Source organism: Anguilla anguilla, chromosome 9 (assembly GCF_013347855.1).
Source record: "Anguilla anguilla isolate fAngAng1 chromosome 9, fAngAng1.pri, whole genome shotgun sequence".
In the NCBI taxonomy this organism is placed as follows: Eukaryota; Metazoa; Chordata; class Actinopteri; order Anguilliformes; family Anguillidae; genus Anguilla; species Anguilla anguilla.
The window spans coordinates 8,311,884-8,330,750 of NC_049209.1; the positions used below are offsets into that span (position 1 = coordinate 8,311,884).

The 18,867-nt window shown below is 43.7% G+C and overlaps 2 protein-coding genes across 4 annotated transcripts; both read right to left on the reverse strand.

Moving 5' to 3' along the window:
• Positions 1-774: 774 nt before the first annotated feature.
• tpte (transmembrane phosphatase with tensin homology) lies at positions 775-10,356 on the reverse strand. Of its 2 annotated transcripts, none has more exons than XM_035431816.1 (19): positions 10,043-10,356; positions 9,276-9,383; positions 8,908-8,991; positions 8,747-8,794; positions 8,379-8,540; positions 7,835-7,954; positions 7,188-7,287; positions 6,558-6,621; positions 6,351-6,415; positions 6,146-6,206; positions 5,859-5,940; positions 4,667-4,755; positions 4,282-4,343; positions 4,111-4,191; positions 3,795-3,900; positions 3,375-3,472; positions 2,714-2,809; positions 2,202-2,272; positions 775-1,922 (listed from the first exon to the last, which is right to left on the reverse strand). In XM_035431816.1, exons 2-19 carry the CDS (start codon positions 9,320-9,322, stop codon positions 1,820-1,822), a joined length of 1,539 nt encoding a protein of 512 aa, XP_035287707.1. In that variant the 5' UTR covers positions 9,323-9,383; positions 10,043-10,356; the 3' UTR covers positions 775-1,819. The 2 variants fall into 2 exon arrangements, with proteins under 2 accessions (XP_035287707.1, XP_035287705.1); XM_035431814.1 differs by having other exon boundaries at positions 9,276-9,343; positions 10,043-10,355.
• An 899-nt stretch (positions 10,357-11,255) lies between these two features.
• LOC118235131 (thrombospondin type-1 domain-containing protein 1) lies at positions 11,256-18,243 on the reverse strand. Of its 2 annotated transcripts, none has more exons than XM_035432181.1 (6): positions 17,961-18,243; positions 17,251-17,296; positions 16,559-16,680; positions 15,024-15,983; positions 13,693-13,851; positions 11,256-13,155 (listed from the first exon to the last, which is right to left on the reverse strand). In XM_035432181.1, exons 3-6 carry the CDS (start codon positions 16,611-16,613, stop codon positions 11,729-11,731), a joined length of 2,601 nt encoding a protein of 866 aa, XP_035288072.1. In that variant the 5' UTR covers positions 16,614-16,680; positions 17,251-17,296; positions 17,961-18,243; the 3' UTR covers positions 11,256-11,728. The 2 variants fall into 2 exon arrangements, with proteins under 2 accessions (XP_035288072.1, XP_035288073.1); XM_035432182.1 differs by having other exon boundaries at positions 17,242-17,296.
• Positions 18,244-18,867: the final 624 nt, after the last annotated feature.

The following is an 18,867-nucleotide window of genomic DNA, read 5'->3' on the forward strand; positions in this document are numbered from 1 at the left end:
TTGAGTGAGTGGAAAAAAATATTTCCGGTGACCAACCACCAAAATAAAACACCTAGCGATTGTAGTTATAATCTCCATTGTGTTCATTTGCAAACCGCTACCTTCTGTAAATTTTCTGGCCATAAAAGGATGTTGGCAAGGTAAAGAATCTTTAATTCAGATTTTAAAAATCAATAAATTAATTCTGCATTTCTTACACCAGTTCCTTTCTTTATCTCAGTGCTGTGCACAAAAGCAGGGAACTTTATGACCCCATTCCTCTCACTGGCACATTCTGTGCTAGTTTTTCTGCTCTTTAACCACATAGACAGATGCACTGGCACAAACCTGCACATTTAGTAAAGGAAGGCAGTTGTCTGAACACTTCCTGGCAAATTCTAGTAATGACCCCTCTTCCCCTTTCTCTTTCAAAGATTTAAAAAATCTTTGTTGCAGTCATGATTCTGAAACATGATGTTTTTTATAGAACATGATGGTTTTCCAGGTAAATTTGCTGTTTCTGTAATGTAAATGTATAAACATATATTTAGAGATTAAACGATTATTTTGTTGGAAAAATTGTTTTATGGAATTTGTGTTCTTGTACCATAGAATGCTGATGCAAAAATTACTTTTCGCTTAGGGTTTTTCTAGGAATACTGGGAAGGATGACTCCCATCTGGAGCCACATTTCATTGTACCCACAAAGCTTTCCCCCTCCTATTTCCTGCTCTGATCTAAAATGTAAGAAATCTAATTTGACATTATGAGGAATTGTTTTTGCAGTTAACCAGATCATGTTGTTCATTCTTAATTTTATTTTAAACAAAAGAAAAAGACACCTTAAAGACAGATTACAGTTCTTTAGATCTTGAGTGTTTTTGTATTCCCTTTAAGTTTCAGCATGGAATGACACTAATTCATGACTGTGTTCAAGTCACCCAGTAAATTTCGATACGTGCCGTCTGATGCTGGTGTTCAGTATATTTATAACATGCAAACATGCTGACCTGAACAGATCTCCCTTTACACTAATACTATTTTAATGATCCCAATACTAAACCACATATAACTGTATTACACCTACTGGCATACTTGGCATACTGAATAATTAAATGAAACATGGAGGTGTAGTTCAAGTAGCATAATTTCATTGTATATACTGATAATGTTCACAAATACTGTAACAGCCTCACATATTTCATTTTGCACAAAATGGAGTGTAACAAATACAGCCCCCAGTTACTGCTAAATTACATACAGTACATCAATTGTGTACCAGGAGTGACAAAGTACAAGAGATTTGTAACATCAGTACTTCATTGGCAATGTGTTTTCTTAAGTAACAGTATCACATCCCTTTTATCACAATCTTCCCTTTTCACAGAATTTTCAAAAAACATAAAAAATATATACTGTATATTAAAAAAAACAATAGTCCACGCTCAACAAGGAGGTGGTCAACAGTTCAGTGCCTGGAAGTGAAAACTAAGAAAGTGGATTTCCGAATGAAAGAAACCTTAAGCTTAACAACACGAGGGGTTTAGAACAAACCATGGCTGACAGAAGGTATTATGCACAGATATTCTATGTACGGATCAGTCAGCTCAGTGTGCTAATCGTTTAGAGTTCTGACTGCCAAAGTTGATGTTCAGTGTCCCACTGATTTGCTGGTTCAGCATGAACGTATATGAGGGGGTGTGGTAAGAAGACTGAGAACCAGAACACCCATCGCTTGCAACACAAACAACGTTAGAACGTCCTGTTGCCAAGTGGTCATCCTAGAACACAAAAGACTGAAGCATGCAGGAACTGAAAATCTTGTGCAGAACAACTGCGGTTAAGGGTCACAGAACGACAGAGTCAGACCAAAGTCTTCCTTGTAGATTTCCCAGGTTTTGGGCTTGTGTGGGTTGTCCAGCTCATCCCTCGACAGATAAAGCCTACAGAGAGGGTAGGGGTGAGAAAAAGAAGTTAACATAGCACTGAAAACATAATTTTCATCAAATGCACTAAAACAAGTAATATTTTACATCAGCAAAAAGGTTCAATATCAGCTTTTCAAAAATGCCCCCAGATGCGATTCTAAACTGGCTAAAAATAGAGATGAATAGAAGAATAAATGGCATGTGCAATTCCATAACTTTTGAAATCTCCAGCACTGTCATAGTGTTTGAAAAATGCCCTTTTGTCATGTGAGGCACACAATGCAGGGGACCCACGTGTTATTTTGTACAAATGAAGTGTTGAACCAGAAGTAGAAAGGGCAGTTTTCATATCCCTTAGGAAGACCCTGGAGAACAAATTAAAACAGCGTATTGAGAGAAGGATCAGAGAATACATACAAGATACTATCTAGGCAAGTGCTTATACAGGCGTCATAAGGTGAGTTACATTACATTACATTACAGGCATTTAGCAGACGCTCTTATCCAGAGCGACTTACATAGCATTTACATTGTATACATTCATACAGCTGGATATATACTGAAGCAATGCAGGTTAAGTACCTTGCTCAAGGGTACAACGGCAGTGTCCCACCGGGGAATCAAACCTGCGACCTTCAGGTTACAAGAAGGTTACAACTCCTTACCCATTATGCTACACTGCCACCCCGTTCTCCTGAATGGAATTATTATCTTATATTTGTCACAAATTATGTCACTCAGAAAGTCTCTCCTCACCCAACACAAACAGGGCTGTTACTGTACAATTACAAATAGGTGACACTTACAGCACTGGACTCGAACATGACCTTGACATCACCACTGACCACCGGCCCCTCCTGTAAACTGATGACTACTTCATTATTGCCAGGGTCTGGGAACAGCTGAGGGGAGGAAGCATACAGACAACAAATAATGTAAATAGGATTAAAATGGAAACAACCTCGATGACCTGTAGCTTTTACTGGAAAGATACACACCAGAAGGAAAGTCAGAACAGGATGCTACTAGGTCAGCGATGCTGATACTTACTGAACTACGCACTAACACTGCATAGTTATTCTCGTGATCTGCTGCTCCTGCATTAAACCGTCTCTCACATGACGTCGCAAAAGGTAAGGCATATCTTAGTATAAATCAAACTCTGATATACTCTATGCCAACACAACTGACTTACAAAAAAAACAAGCAACTTTTTAATTTTATTAGCATGCACTGGAGTACACCACACCAGACATAACACGTTTCATATTGAGAGCAATCTATGGACTACTCAGGGCACACCTGACTGATCAGGGCACATCTGACTGATGGAACAGCAGGAAATGTATTGAGAATATGCCGCGTTACACAGCATGGAATAAAAGCATGAGCTGTGAGGCGAAGTGAAATGGTGCTGTCCGGTGTCTGGCCTGCTAGTTCAGTGAGGCCATTAAAGACCATCCTCACCAGGCAGTTCTCCTGTTTGCCGCAGACGCACTGGAACACTGTCTCCTGCTTAACAATGATCTTCACCTTCAGGTCACTGCCGTTGCCCTTCCCCACACCTGCCAGGAAGGGGGCGGAGCAGAGGGAGGGACATGGCTCTCTTGTATTTGAAACAGTAAATCACTGAAAGCATAATTATAGACTTTACAGTTCGGATCTTGGGATCTCTTAATAGTTTGGGGTAGATTTGGGGAAACGGAGGACATTGGGTGGCAAATTAGTACGCCATGGTCTGGAATGGAGCAGATTAACCAGTGTAGAGGAGAATGCTGGTGTGTCTTTACATGAATAGAGGAGAATGCGAGTGAATTTTACTCCATTATGGGTTAGTAAGTGAGTGTGTCTTACTCCATTTTGGGTAAGAATGTGGGTGTGTCTTACCCAGTATAGAATGGATTCGGACGCTCCTTATTTTCAGACTCTTCTCTGGGGGCAGTTGCCTGTTGTATTGGTTCTTCATAATTTCATAGTAACCCACATATCTGCTCTGCAGTAAAAATGAATTATATTCATGTGTACGGTAACTGACATGACAGTGAAATACCATAGAAGCAGAACATTTTTAATACCTAGAGGGAGTAAATTTGCAGCGGTGACATTTGTTGTAATCATAATGACAAAGATTCACATTATAATGTTCACATTAGATGACTCCTCCCATGCTGGCAATGGGGCTAGGGGGGTCTTTACCGCTTACCTGCGAGGGGGTCTCCACTCCCTGGAACTTGGAACTCATGCTTTTATCTGTCCTCCGCTCCCCAAAGTAATTTAAACTGTCCTGTAAAACCATAAGCACAAGATTAAATTATATACCAACACTACACACTCAGGTGGTAGGGATGTCATCTAACACCCCTTTACAATGTACCTGTGCACTCTCAAACTGGTCACTGTCAATCAACCAGGTGCAGACCATGGTCCCAGTCCGTCCTGAAAAAGACATCAAAGATTACAGTTCAATACACAACATAACCACCATTCATTTCCATATAATGTGCTGATATTGATATCTATGAGGATAATATAGATTCTCTTCCTTCAACCAATACAGTGAATACATAATTGCTGGAACAGATAATAACACTACACAGATAAAGCAGTTTGAACTGAAAACACTACAACTTTTCAACGAAATAACTCCTTCACAGTTCTACCAGTTGCACAGTGCGTATCCCAGAGTTCCCTTTCGGGCAAAACTTCCAGGTTGAGTTCAGCTGTGAGTGTGTGGGAAGCAGGGGACCCTGCATTCTCACCCTTGCCTCCTTTACAGTGGATGGCGATGATGTTGCTGGGGTCAGCTGCCATCCACTCCCTAACGTCAGCAGTGAACTTCAGCATGTCTCTGTGCAGCGCAGCGGGAGAACGAGGACAGTCGCTGAGCATGATGGGCCTCGTAACCAGACAGTACCAGGCCCAAATCCCAGGTGGAATCCGGGTTACCCTCAATTAACTTCCAGTTAATTGAGGGTAAGATTAGATTATGGTTGTTTGCAGATATGGGTTTAGCGGTTTTGAGTGATAGTGTTTCACAGGGCACATTTTCTGCAGTACAGTTGCAGGAAAACACCACAAGTAATGCAGAGAAATTCTGGATGTTTCTAACTGGAAGACCCATTTAGGACAAGACAAGACATTTAGGCTTGTATGGCCCAAAATGTCCTCTTGTTGAATTCTGACAAGACTGAGATACTGGTAGTAGGTCCCAAATTTTTTAGGGATAAATTCCTACAGTTTTCTTTAAATATAGATGGCTCCTCTGTCTTCGCTCTGTTAAAAACCTTGGCATAACTACTGATTCAGATCTTTCATTTCAGGCCCATGTTAATAAGATCATGAGTGGCTTTCTTCCACCTGAAGAAAATATCTAAATTAAGGAAGATGCATCCCCTGGGGAGTTTCTTCATGCCACCATTTGAGGGTTCTTCTTCCCACAGATAGTTTTAAAAAAATATATCTTATTTGTGGGTTCAGGCCTGGTTTTTTGCTCATTTTATTCTACTAAATGTCCTTGTGACAGTTTTCCGTAAAAATGTTACACAAATAAAACTGATTTGATTAGATTTTGTTCATCCACCCTGTTTGTGTATTCATCCCGTTACTGCCTCACAGCTGAAACACTGCACTAGAGTGTAAATCACAGCTGGAACACAGCACTAGAGTGTAAATCACAGCTGGAACACAGCACTAGAGTGTAAATCACAGCTGGAACACAGCACTAGAGTGTAAATCACAACTGGAACACAGCACTAGAGTGTAAATCACAGCTGGAACACAGCACTAGAGTATAAATCACAGCTGGAACACAGCACTAGAGTGTAAATCACAGCTGGAACACAGCACTAGAGTATAAATCACAGCTGGAACACAGCACTAGAGTGTAAATCACAACTGGAACACTGCACTAGAGTGTAAATCACAGATGGGGAGAGAGACCAATGTACTTACCCTAGAGTAGGAACATTGTGGTCACCAATGAACACCCGCTCCACCCTGTAGTGGAAGAACTGGGGATCATAGCCTTTCTCACCTGGAAAAAAAATGAGTGAGCTTAGTGTGCATTTGAGTGATGGCATCCTTTTTAACTTGACTTTTTTTCCATGCTACTGTATCTGCTCCTTTAAAATTCTCATATTTGCAAACAGCAGATTATGATTTAGAAATTCTGGGTGTGGTTTTTTTTGAGCATCTATGAGGTAACTTCTCAAAGATTTTGAAATGTGTTGCCGACGTACTGCAAAGGTTGTACACTTTGTAGTGATCTGCATGCTTGGTGTCCAGGAACCTTGCCACCTCCTGAATGGAACACAGAGGTGAATTAAAGCCAATATAGTAACATACTGACACACAGTAATGCTTCAGTTACTATTTTCCCAGGAAAAAAGGAGTGTATTGCATGTGTACTATACAGGAATGTAATTTGGATGCGGGGGAGCTTACTCTGATTGGGTTCCTATAGAAAGACTGTTTCCCAGATGAGGGGAATGACATGGCAATGACACGGTCTGGAATAGCAGAGAGACATTTTGGTCAACACAACTCTGTGCACAGCCTTTCACCAAACCACGGACTAAGACCAAAGGTGACTCAAAGCCACTGGAATACCATCTGGAGATGAAGCCACAAACACAGCACACATACACACACCTGTGACATAGGTGAGGTCCAGATCAAACCCGTCTTTCTGGTACCGCCTTTTGTTTTCCGAGACCTGAGGAGGTGAGACAGCACAGCACCACCTCAACTGATCGATTCTTAATCACCTCCATAAATCGTGGACTTTTCTGGCTACTTGCCCTTAAAAAGGGTGTGGTGCTTGTTTATAGACAACAGACAACTTGGGAAAAAAGAAAAAAATTTAGATTTATTGGGCTTTTAATGGACAAAGTAAACACCAAGCCATGGACCAAACACAGTGGAGCAATGCACTATAGGTTTGCAGGCTCTCTTACCCCACCTGTTAGCCAATTAGGTCAGTAATATACACAATAGACAAAAACATATATGTCACAATTGCTACGTTTGTACTTTATACCACTTCACCTGAATAAAAAGCAGATAACTGCACTGTTAAATACAGGGGGTAGGGAGCAGTGTATCAGCCCAGCAATGAATCAGCAACTCCAAAGCCCTTACCAACGGTCCATACAACTGCAAACTGTATATGCATGGGCTGAGTGTGATCATTCTGGGCATGAAAAACAACTGGTCCAGCATCAGTACTTGAAAATAGCACAAAGTGATAATATCAGTGCTGTAGCAGCACAGGTATCTCACCATTCTCCTAGTGACCTTCTCCAGCTCCTTCTTCTGTGCAGCCAGTCTGAAGATACGCACCAGGATGAGGATCCTCAGTGCCCTCAGGAAGGACACCATCCTGTATGCACAAAGCAAGAGGCCAGCCAATGAGGATGCGACAAGGAGCCCTCAGAGCCCATGAGAACAGAACATGGATCACGCATCAAAGACAGGAGGAACCAACAAACTGTCATAAGGTTGTTGCTGCTGTTTCACTTGAGTTCTGAAATGCTATCTCTCACTCATCTCCCATTAATTATCCTAGCAAAAATGGGCAAGCCAAGTGCCCAAAGGACCATTTGCTCTTGAAAATAAACCTGGACTATTCTGTCCCACCACAGACATCCAGTTACATTGTACTGCTAACACCAGTGGGCAGACCAGCGCAGTCCAGCAAGTGATGTCATCTTTGTGCTCAGTTGGGATATGCAGACAACACTATCCATTTCTGTATCTGTACCAAAAAAAAATCTAATAATAATTAAGAACTAGGAGGTGTTGATGGGGGGGGGGGAGCTAACCTCATCTTCCAAATATCATTGGTCAGATTCATTGGTAACACATGCATGTAATATGGTTTAGAGAGGTTTAGAAACACAGACCGAAAGCTGCTAAGCTGCCAGTACCTGGGAATAAGGCTGGGCCCAGTCAGGTCAGTAAAAGTGTAGATCATAGTAACAACCAGAGTGATAACCACAATGCAGGCGTCGAGGATGTTCAGTTTGGAGCTGAAGTACACCTTGAACCTGAAACACAGCCATAATATGATCAGGACACCCTGTCACTCAGCACAACAAGACCAGATCAAAACCTAGTATATGGCTGGACCTTTCCGGCCGACCAATGGTGTAACTTCATCACTCACTCAGTCACTCACTCAGTCACTCACTCAGTCACTCACTCAGTCACTCACTCAGTCACTCACTCAGTCACACTGTTGCGATCCAGCCAAAAATAAATGAACAGATTTAAACAATCAGCAAACCTGCTCCCGGTGCTCAGACTAATAATCACCCATCACAATTACGCCACAGGTCACTCCTAGAATCAGTCACATTCCCAGAAGTGCACAATGCAAAGGAAGCAAGCAGTACAGTTTCCCATCAGCACTTCCTGCCCCAAGAGACTTTGCCCCTCCAATGTAAAACTGCTGACGCGTCCCTGACTCACCCCTCCACATAGATCCGGAGGAGGACATCCACCAGGAAGAAAAGCGAGATAGCCAGGGACACCGCCTCCAGCGCGTCTCCCACCTCCCGGCTGCGGGTGGGCATGGCCAGGTCAGCGATGACCAGGATGATGTCAACGATTATCAGCACCACACCGAACATCCTGGAGAGAAGCGTTCGGAAGTCTCACTGCACACCGCGGCACGCTACATTGGTTGTAGTACAGTGATATTCGAACAGTAATAACTAAGGCCTTGTGTCAGAGTTAATGTTTTGCTATTTTCATTTTACTTCCTCATCAAAGAAAGCTTAATGTTTAAGAGGACTTCAAGTAAACATGGCAGCAGTTCAGGAGGTAAAGACACTAACCGAAACCCAAAGGACATCACGAATGGAGTAATCTTCTTTCGGATTCGCCTGAAATAAAAATAAATAAAAAGAAGAGCACAAAATCATGGATGAACTGACATTACATCAAAGCAGAATCCAACTCACAAAATGTCTCCATTCCTGTCCACAAAGATACATACTGGTACATGGTGTCAGGTTCAACGCTCTCCTCTTTGCCATCATCAATCTGTATATTGGTCTCCTCTTTCCCATTGGCCTCAACGCTGAGAAAGGGAGGAAGCCAGAACACATCAAAGCATGTAAAATACGGCAATAAAAGCTATCAATAGCCTATACTGCTGGAAAGCAAGTCTAGATTCTCTAGGCTGGGTTCAGATCCCAAGGATAATGCCGCCATTATAATAAAATCATCTTGCACAAGGCTGTGTAGGCCTAATAATATTGTTAAAGTAAAATTACACTTGCAGTAAAAGTTACAGGGCTTGATATTTCCACAAATCAAAGCAGTCTGTCTGCTCATGAAACCCAGTTCATGTCATTAGCTCACCCATTAGCCTGTTTAGGCTCTGACTCCGGGCTGTACCGCACAGACATTTCCAGCAAGACAGTCCTCTTCTGCAAAAGATAGATGTTGCCAAACAAAAACGACAACTATCTGTACGATAAATACATGCAAACAGGAACAACAGAAGCGTGAACATATATTTTCTTTTTGAAACGAATGTTATCAGCCAAAGAGCTGAATGAAAACGTACAATACAATACAAGGCAACTACAAGGACAGCAATTTGCAGCGTCTGTGTGTGGTTTATACCGAAGTTTGACCGACAGTAACTTTGTCAGTTTACTGCACAATTCGTATGAATACGAATGACGAAAGCATTCGTTGGTAATACTGCACGTATTAGCTATATACTATAAAACATTGCCTACGGTGGTTCTTTTAAAATTAAGTCCATAATAAAGTCCAGATGTTGCAATTGTGCATCTCCGATCACCTCGTGTATAACAACTCTCACAGATGTAGATTTCATTGAATAGGCTACTGTCGTCGCGAAATAAATTTATAGATACCATTTATAGAGATTATGCACAGTTACGGCTCAAAAGAAAATAAAAAACTGGTCACTAGTTCATCCTGGAATTCCAAACAACTGAATAGAAGCCGAGTCGCGTGAACAACAAAGAGAGGCTGACGGTCGTGTTTTTGCGAACTTTTTAAGTCTATATAGTAGAAATGAAACGATGATCGTAATATAGCTTATGCTGTGATCCTGAAACATTATTTAATACAATAAAGTAAAGCAGACATACCAATCTCGGCAACGTGTGGGAGTATTTCGGCGTGCCTTGTTTTTCTCGCTTGTTTTTGTTTTTAACATAAATTCCCAAAACTAGCGAATTTAGTTATCGTGTGCTCATTTTCAAAATCGTAATCTACACTGTCCCGCTCACGTTCTTCGAACAAGTTGAATTCCCTTAGTCTTGTGACTCTTTTTGGAGGAATACGGTTCATAGGTTGTCAGGGGTATTTTTTCCTTCTGTCCGCAGCAAAACCTCCCTCTGCAGACGTAGCGGTTTTTAACTTCCTGAAGCGGTCTGTACGTGTTGCCCTTTTCCTCCAACATCTGTGTCACAACTTTGATCCATTTCCTTTACCCCTTTGGCTACTTTGTTGCTTTAAACGTCGTTTATGAACGCAGTCGTAATTAAGCAAACGTGATTAAGTGTCTTAAAACATGGATTTGCATGATAAAATCATTTAAGTTCTGTCGTTTTTCCTCCCATAAAGTCGGGCGCCTTTAAGAGATTGCAACCCACAGTTTTGAAAGGTAGCTTGGTTTGATAGTCTTATTGAATCACAGGATTATTCCTTGTGTGGGTGAAACATTGGGAAATCATGAAATAGTTAATTCAGCCAAAAACGTAAATGTATTTTTTTTAAAATCATTAAATTCGAACCAACAAAGTCCTATTAATTTGAAAATGGTGTAATTAATTTACACTTAAAATGTACAATATTTGTATGTGATGCAATATTCCAAAACCTTTAGAAAATGTCGTATTTCAAATGTATTTCCCTGAAATTAAGATTATTTATGGTGAGCACATTTTAATACTTAATGTCACCGTGGTCATAAAGAAGATTATGGTTTGAAAGAGAAATCCATCCTGGTTGGTAATAATCTTTGGTAGGTAAGGTATAAACTTTTATTTGTTTGAAATTTTTGTTGTGGTTGTTGTTGTTGTTGTTGTTGTTGATGATGCAGTTTTTGTACACCAGTAGTCAATTCCCGAGCCTGGATAGGCCAACAGGTTTTTAAAGAAACACAAGGGTGCATTGCACTCAATAAACAGAAAACATTCCTTCCTCTGCCCTAGCTCAGGTTTCATAACTCACCTTGATACTTTTGTTTCCAATTAGATGGAAGAGGTGTGCTAATTTAATCACTACAAATGCATGCACTTTAATAAACACATGTTCACTTAATTCTTAAGACAAACTGAAAAAAACTATGTACCAGTATGACATATAAAAACAGATAATTTAATTTACTGAACTGAAGATTCCATACAGACAGCAAATCATTGTGTTTTAAAAATCATAAAGGATTGGAATGACAAAATGCAAATCATCTCTCTTTTGCAGAGATATTTTCCATAATAAAATAGGTCAAGAATGTTTTTTTGTCCCTGAACAGATTAAAAACTTTGTGTGCAGCAGTAACTTTGATAAGCAGTGGTTCTCACCATTGTCTGGTGGTAACAAAATGGTATTCCTGATTTCTCACACAAGCCCTCCCACTTAAAGGCAACAGATACTTTAATATTTTCTGAACCTTGACTTTTCTCATAAGCTTCAACAGTTTCCATATATATTCCTTATAGGTCTGTTCTCCATCCTTCAGGAATAAGAGAAGCCAGTGCAAGCTCAGGATGTGGGGCACGTGTAGCCTGGTTGAGTGCCGTAGAAACACAGCCCTCCCCGGTTGTCTCTTGCTAAGTAAGCCCATGAACCCCCAGAACATCTACACTGTCCTCTTCCCCTAAATAACCAGAGAGGTCCATCATGTGCTGCTCGGACTCTGTCAGGCCGTAGGGGGAGGCGCTGCACCCGGGGTAGTCCGGCAGGCTCCGGCACTTGTCCCGTCGGTGGTCCGGGTCCGAATGGGCGATGGTGGAGCTGCGCTGTCGGTGGCAGGTGGCCGAGGCGTTGGCCTCCTTCAGCTTCCGCGCCAGGATGTTCCTCTGGATGGGAGAGGGGCCCCTCCTGCTCCAGTTCGCCTCGGCCCTGCCCGCTCTGTCATGGCCGAACCCCTGGCCCCGCGGCACCGCGTGCGGAACGCCGTGAAGGTCCGGCCTGCCGGGGTCTTCTGTCTGCGACGTCGCCGTGACTTCAGGGATGCGGGCAGCCGTCTCTACGTACGGTCGGCGCCTGTCGCCCACGGTGCTGTCGATGAGTCTGGATTTTGGGCGGCCCCATTCATCCCGCTCAGGGGCGCGGGGCTGCTCCCACGCCCTTGCCCTGCAGCTGCCCTCCGGCAGCTGGCGGGGGGTCACCTGGGTCATGCTCCTCTCCCTGAAGGCCCGGGACGGCTGGTGCTGCTTGGTCTCGTGGAAGCTGGACGTCCTCCTGAAGCTGGGGTTCCTCAGGTGCCCCCCGCAGCGCTCCACCATCTCCACCCAGTGCTCCGTGCGCTCTCTCCGCCGGGAGCTCCCGCCGAAACCGGGCGCCTGGGGGCCCAAGGCGAAGTCCACCCTGGGGCTGAGGCGGTCCGGGAGGGTCGTGGACCCTTTGTTCGCCGTGGTCGTGTCCATGAAGGGCGACTTGATGCGAAAGCGGTTGAGGTTGGCCTCCTCCTGGCCGTCCAGCTCGGGGGGAACCGGGGTGAGAGCGGCAGGGGTGGAGGCGGTGGTGGTTTCCAGCATGGTGTCATCGATGGGGCTCTGGGAGACGTGGTAGACCTTGGTGGCCTCCTTCAGCCCCTTCTTCTTCATCTCCTTCAGCTGCTGGTGCGCCAGGCGGTACCCGAAAATGGGCGGGACGATCTTCTGGCTGTTCGGGGAAACCCGCTCCGGGTCCAGGTGGTGGAGGGGGAGGGCCTGTCCCTGCTGGCGGCCCGGGGCCCCCCTCTCCGGGAGGCCTTGCTCAGGGAGGCCCACCTGCAGGCTCTCGGAGAAGCTGGGCCGCTGCAGGCTGTGGCCGCAGATGGAGGCCTCGTCCGAGTTCTTCCTGCCGCCGGGCGGGTGCGCGGAGCTGCGGCGCACCGAGCTGCACTTGGGCGCTCGGCACGCCCTGCGCCAGACCGCGATCACCACCGTCGCCAGGATCACCACCAGGCATAGGGAGATGCCCGCAACTGCCACCAGGTTACCGCCCAGCGTGTTGCCGATGGGGGGCAGTGGAGACAAGGAGGGACGAGGCACTGCAAACAGAGAGAGAGATTTAGGATAGTATCGTCCATTCCAGCATGGTGCTGACAACCAGAAAGATTAGGATGACATGTCGGATTTTCAACTAAACCTGAGCTATGGCAATCGGACAGAACAAGCACTTACCTTTGTCCAGATTTAGTTACAACCATAACTAATCAATTCCCAGGAATTAACATCTCCCGTGAAAAAAATGGCAGGAAATAAAATATATTTTAAGTAGTCAGTACTACAAGGTACTTTACAGCAAGCGCTCTCTATAGTCACGTCAATTCATTCCTGTTTGCTTGTGGCTGTATTTTGTCATCTTTTGCTGATGCATCTATCAGGCCATGCAATCAACTTCATGTAGCGACACAGCAGATAAATCCATACTATTGAAATGCAGAATTTTCAGTAAGCTCCATATTAATCTTACTGATTGCATATTCTGCTTAAATGCATAACGTACCAACAGTGCTGAGAATATGCATTCATCAGTTATCAGGAGTCAACTGTACACAGGATGGAGAAAATGTGGAATAACAGACCTGTGCAGTCTTCCAGGGAGCAATGGGACTGCTCTTTAACCATGCCGGTGCACTGCATCCCACCAGTAGAGGACGCTAGACACTCACGAGTGCGCTCCCTCACCCCCTCCCCACAGCTCACACTGCATCCGCTCCAGGACTGCCACAGCCCCCATGTTTCTACACAGAGCAGAATGAAGGAGAGAAATGGTTAGTGTTTCACCCTCCTGTTTTCCTGTTGAACTCAATGGAAAAAATATTCAGAAGAAACAATGCTTGTAGTATCTACTGCATATCTGGCAGCAGCACGGTGGTTTGAGGCTCATTTGATACCTTGGGCCCTTGATGACTTAAAGCCATTTAGCCAACAAATGTGTTCCATACTGTATCAGCATAATTTACAGCTGAATCTAGTCCCACCCCCCAATTCCCATAGAGATCCATTCAAATGCAAATAGTTTTTGTATTGCTTTTAGGACAACCTGACAAGAAGATATCCAGACTCTGATGATGTTGATAGGTCACAGACATCAGGAAGTCATGGCATGCAAAGGATATGCAACCAAATACAAAACATGACTCTTTTATTTGACATTATGTTAATTTGTCTAAATGGGGGACTACGTATAAAAAGTGCTGTAATTACTACATGGTGAAACCAAAATGTATAAGAATACCCTTTAATAAAAGCTCTGAGTCTGCGCTTTGACCACGTGTAAATTGTTTAATTACAAACAGACAAAATAAAATATTAAATCAGAAAAAAGCAGAAAAAGCAGGTGGTTTTAATGTTGTGGCTGATCGGTGTAAGTGTAATGTTCCTGTACATGTACAATAACATCTAATATTAGTGCTGTGGTCCTGTACATGTACAATAACATGTGATATTAGTGAAATGTTAATGTACATGTACAATAACATGTGATATTAGTGAAATGTTCCTGAACATGTACAAGAACATGTGATGTGAGTATAGTGTTCCTGTACATGTACGCGAACATGTGATATTAGTGTTGTGGTCCTGAACATGTAAAATAACATGTGATATTAGTGTAGTGTTCCTGTGCATGCATGAGGACATGTGATATTAGAGAAGTGTCCCTGTACATGTACACGAACATGTGATATTAGTGTAGTGTTCCTGTGCATGTAAAATAACATGTGATATTAGTGTAGTGTTCCTGTGCATGTAAAATAACGTGATATTGATGTAGTGTTCCTGTGCATGTATGAGGACATGTGATATTAGTGTAGTGTTCCTGTGCATGTAAAATAACATGATATTAGTGTAGTGTTCCTGTGCATGTATGAGGACATGTGATGTCAGTGTACCGGCGCAGGACAAGGCCCACCTGCATTCCTCTGCACGATGACACACGCCTGTGCAGGGCTCGGCGAGCGGCTGAAGTTGAGGAAGAAGCGAAAGCAGTATCTGTTCCTCCCGGGGTCGAAGACGGAGCAGTTGAACTCCGTCTCGTTCTCCCCCTGGGTGAGCCAGTTGAAACCCAAGGGGGGGGTGGCCTGGTCCCCCGTGCTAGTCCCGCCCCCTTCCCGGAACAGCAGGACCTTCCCGTTGGTGAAGGCGCAGGGCGGGGGGACCAAGCGAACGGTCACCGTGCCCTCGCACCCGGCCCTGTAGACGTTGTCCACCAGCAGCTTGTAGGAGAAGATGCGGGACAGGTAGAGCGGCCCCGAGGACTTTATGTCCCGCTGGGAGTGCGGGGACTTGAGGGCCACCCTGATGAAGTCCCGCTCCGTGAAGGGGAAGGCGCAGTCCAGCTCCACGCGCTGAGATTTAACCACCTTAATACTCCGCCGTGTCCTCGCCCTCACTTTGTCGATGCTGTTCTTTCCGATCTGGTTGTACTCCAGATAGCTGACCTCCAAGTAGAGAGACATGTTCTTATTGCTAATGCAAGGCTGGAAGTAGTCATTAGTGGAGAGGATAATCTGGAAGGAATTTGAACTCTGGTTGTTAGTCCTCTCCACAGCAATGTGGAACGTTGGCCACTGAACACGCAATACCTCACTCCACCACAAAGTGGTGTTGTGCGCACCGCCATTGCTGCCCTGTTCAAGCTTGAATCTAAAACTCCCAGCATATAGGAAGCAGGTGCAATTGAACTCCAAGGTGCCCTCTGATTGGTTCACAGGAAGAGGTCTTGAGAGCACAGTAACGTTGGTCTCTATGTCCACCAGAGACACAGTCATGGCACGGTCCGTTGCATTGTGGCCACAGTTAAAATCCACAAACACGCTCCCATTGCTCAAAGCCACGTGAACTGAGGGCCAGTGGTGGATTTCAGCCACAGCTAATGGAGCAAACAGAGACAAGCAGAAGAATCACCATTAGGAACAACTGCAGTTTCACACACAAGTATTCATATAAACCTACTGTTTTGTCGACAAATTACTCAAAAAACATGGAAAAAGGTAAAGTTGATAAACAAGTGTTTGTGTCCTATCCCGAAAGTCTGCTTGTGTGATCTGAGTCCTGCTAACTGTAACAGTCTCTAATAAATAGCAACAAGTGGTCAGAGGAAGAACGTGTTTGTTCAGTCTTTCACCACCCACCCCCTCCAATTTTCCTTCCAGCTGTATTTCCTATGCAAGCAAAGCAACTGATTAGGTCACCAATGCCTTCAACATAACTGCTAAACAACAGCAAGAGGAACATTTGGGTATTGATAATACAAAAATATTCAAAATGTGGCAGTGTACGCTTCAGTCATGTGATGTCCTTGCTTCCTTCACGTACTTTTGCCAGACAGCTCAGTCTAAAGAGTATACAGTTGTGGATTTGGGACGGTAACAGCCCAGGGTGACACAGCCCACAGGCACCTCGCCCCAGCGTCCTCTCACCCCGTGACCCCAGGCGCTAGCTCACCGTACGCCCAGAGCACCAGCAGGGGAGGGAACACGGCGGTGGAGCCCTGTGTCATTCCGCCTGCCGCACTCTGGAACTTCCTCACGCCTCATGCCCTCCCTCTTCCTCCATCCGTAGCAGCTCTGAAAACAATGCAGCATAAATCACCGGTCTTCAGACAGCACGCACGCAACCTGTGCCTCATTCATACATGTTCAAAATAGACCTGCCCCATTCGTACAAACGGGTGTTTACACTTAAGCTTCTGGACAGAGCTGACTTTAACTCTACTTTTCATATGTCTGGGCTTTACATAAAATGACATATTTAACAATGAGGTGGCGAGTTCTTTTTTCCAGAAAAAGAACAATCTTCATACATGTTCTCCTCTGTGTATAGAATAGCCAGTAAGCCATTAAGAGTATTATGTGGTGTGTGAAGGAGTAAACCATAGATTGTATTTCTCCTTTAAAAATTCTTCAGCAGTTCCGTTTCAATTCCCCGGATATTCACGCAGCACAATGGAGTGTTTTAAATGTGTCATTGTTTTCCAAGTCTCAGGGAATACAACATGCAAAAAATAACTCTCTGCCAGTTCCTGACCGCTCCCGTCTGCAGAACAACCCGCCTGTCTCTCGGTTTTCCCACACTAATTGCACCTCAGCTTTGAACTCTTAATGCTCAGGCAGATGGACAGCACTTACATCACTCACCTCTGCTACTCCTTCAATCAAAGACCTTTGGAACAGGTGTTGAGACCTGAAAAGCAGAGGCATAATCATGTGTAATTGCCCAGAAGAACTTGACTGTTCTCCACTGATAAAGAAAGGATAGCGATTCATGATTTCATTTATCTTCAATTTACAGTATGTAACACCAGCTCTCGGGGAAAGTTTTACCTCAGTAGCTGATTCTTGACAAACAAATACTTGTGGAGAGCTATATACACTTTAAAAGCATATATTGTATGTTTATGCGAATGCTGCTTAATTTTTGGAATGATATTGTAAGTGTTGCACAAGGTAACAATAAGCATTTACTCTTCTTGCAGTTATGTCATGACATGACTAGCCTTTTGTGATTGAATAAAAAAATCAATTCATGTCAAAGGGTGTAACTCAGACGTTCCCCTAAATGAATAGGCTATTGTCAAGTAAGTGTTAGAATTTGTGGAGTCTTGCCATTAATTGTCCACGGTAAAAATGCGGTGTTTCCCAGTGCATAACAATAATTAACACTAAAACACAACATTCTAATAAATATGCGAACTTGCAAAGCAAACGTACCAATATATGCAATTAACTACTTAAAGGCAGCGGTTGTCTTATTGTAATTAGAACAGAAACAAAAAGCGGTGTCAACTCGCAACAGTACATGAGTGGTACATCAGACCTTCACTTTCAAAGAAAGGATTCCTACTTACAACTGCTGTGCTGGTGACAGATCATCGCTCTTCTTCGTAATTGTGGCTCTGCCAAAGGCTACCGCACAAAAGTAACCTCTGCGTGCGTAATATCCATTGCTTCTAGCCGTCGATTTCAAACCGATCGATAATTTCGAGTTCGAAAAAAGCGCATGACACAGAACATCTAGTGTATACCGACTGCATTCGACAGAGCCTGAGCCGCTCCTGCAGTAAGTGCAGGACGTCAAATGCAACAGCTCTGTACTCGGCTCCCTCTATCGGCACTTAGTGACCGTTATACGCCAACAACATTTACAACTGTCATGGCGTCGAATAATAGCAGTGCAATTATAGCTAGTAATGAGATTCTCAAAGTTACCACCCCCAAAATAAATATTTACAAAGTAAATGCTTAAACTATTCAGATAATGGTAACAGTAAAATGCAGAAATCTAGCAGCACTGATCCTTTCTGTTCAGTGTAATTTTTAAATTGACATTGCAATTTTTAGGCGTGTTCTTTAAAACAGATGATGATAACAGAAAACACTGCATAGTGCAGAGGTCCATGTTGATTACTTCGTCAAAGATGCTGGCCAAACTGAAACCTGAGATGCGTATTATTTCCAAGACCACATTACTGGTTCAGAAGCATAGTTCTGTGGTGAGACATGGTTTGTTTACTGAAACCATTATCATTCAGAGCTGTTAAGGGATGATCATTAGATGAATCAGGCTTTAAGTGTGTGGACCTGTTCCAGGTAAATGCTTTGAAGATGATCATCAGCACCATTTTGAAACTCCAGTCAGAAGAGGGGCTATGTTGCAGATGACTCCATTCAATAGTGCTACTTCAGGTACTGCAAAGTGAGCAAACATCAAAAAATTTCTTTTTTTTTCAGTCCAAACGGCAGAACACATTTAAC

Excerpts from the sequence above, each read along its gene's own strand:
- tpte (XM_035431816.1), bottom strand. The coding sequence starts at position 9,322 with ATGTCTGTGCGGTACAGCCCGGAGTCAGAGCCTAAACAGGCTAATGG. Across the intron at positions 4,344-4,666 it reads CCACTGTAAAGGAGGCAAGG|GACGGACTGGGACCATGGTC; the intron begins GTGAGAATGCAG and ends TGTCTTTTTCAG. Across the intron at positions 4,192-4,281 it reads ACCAGTTTGAGAGTGCACAG|GACAGTTTAAATTACTTTGG; the intron begins GTACATTGTAAA and ends ATGGTTTTACAG.
- LOC118235131 (XM_035432181.1), bottom strand. The coding sequence starts at position 16,613 with ATGACACAGGGCTCCACCGCCGTGTTCCCTCCCCTGCTGGTGCTCTGG. Across the intron at positions 15,984-16,558 it reads GCTGGTGCTCTGGGCGTACG|CTGTGGCTGAAATCCACCAC; the intron begins GTGAGCTAGCGC and ends TTGCTCCATTAG. Across the intron at positions 13,156-13,692 it reads CTCCCTGGAAGACTGCACAG|TGCCTCGTCCCTCCTTGTCT; the intron begins GTCTGTTATTCC and ends CTCTGTTTGCAG.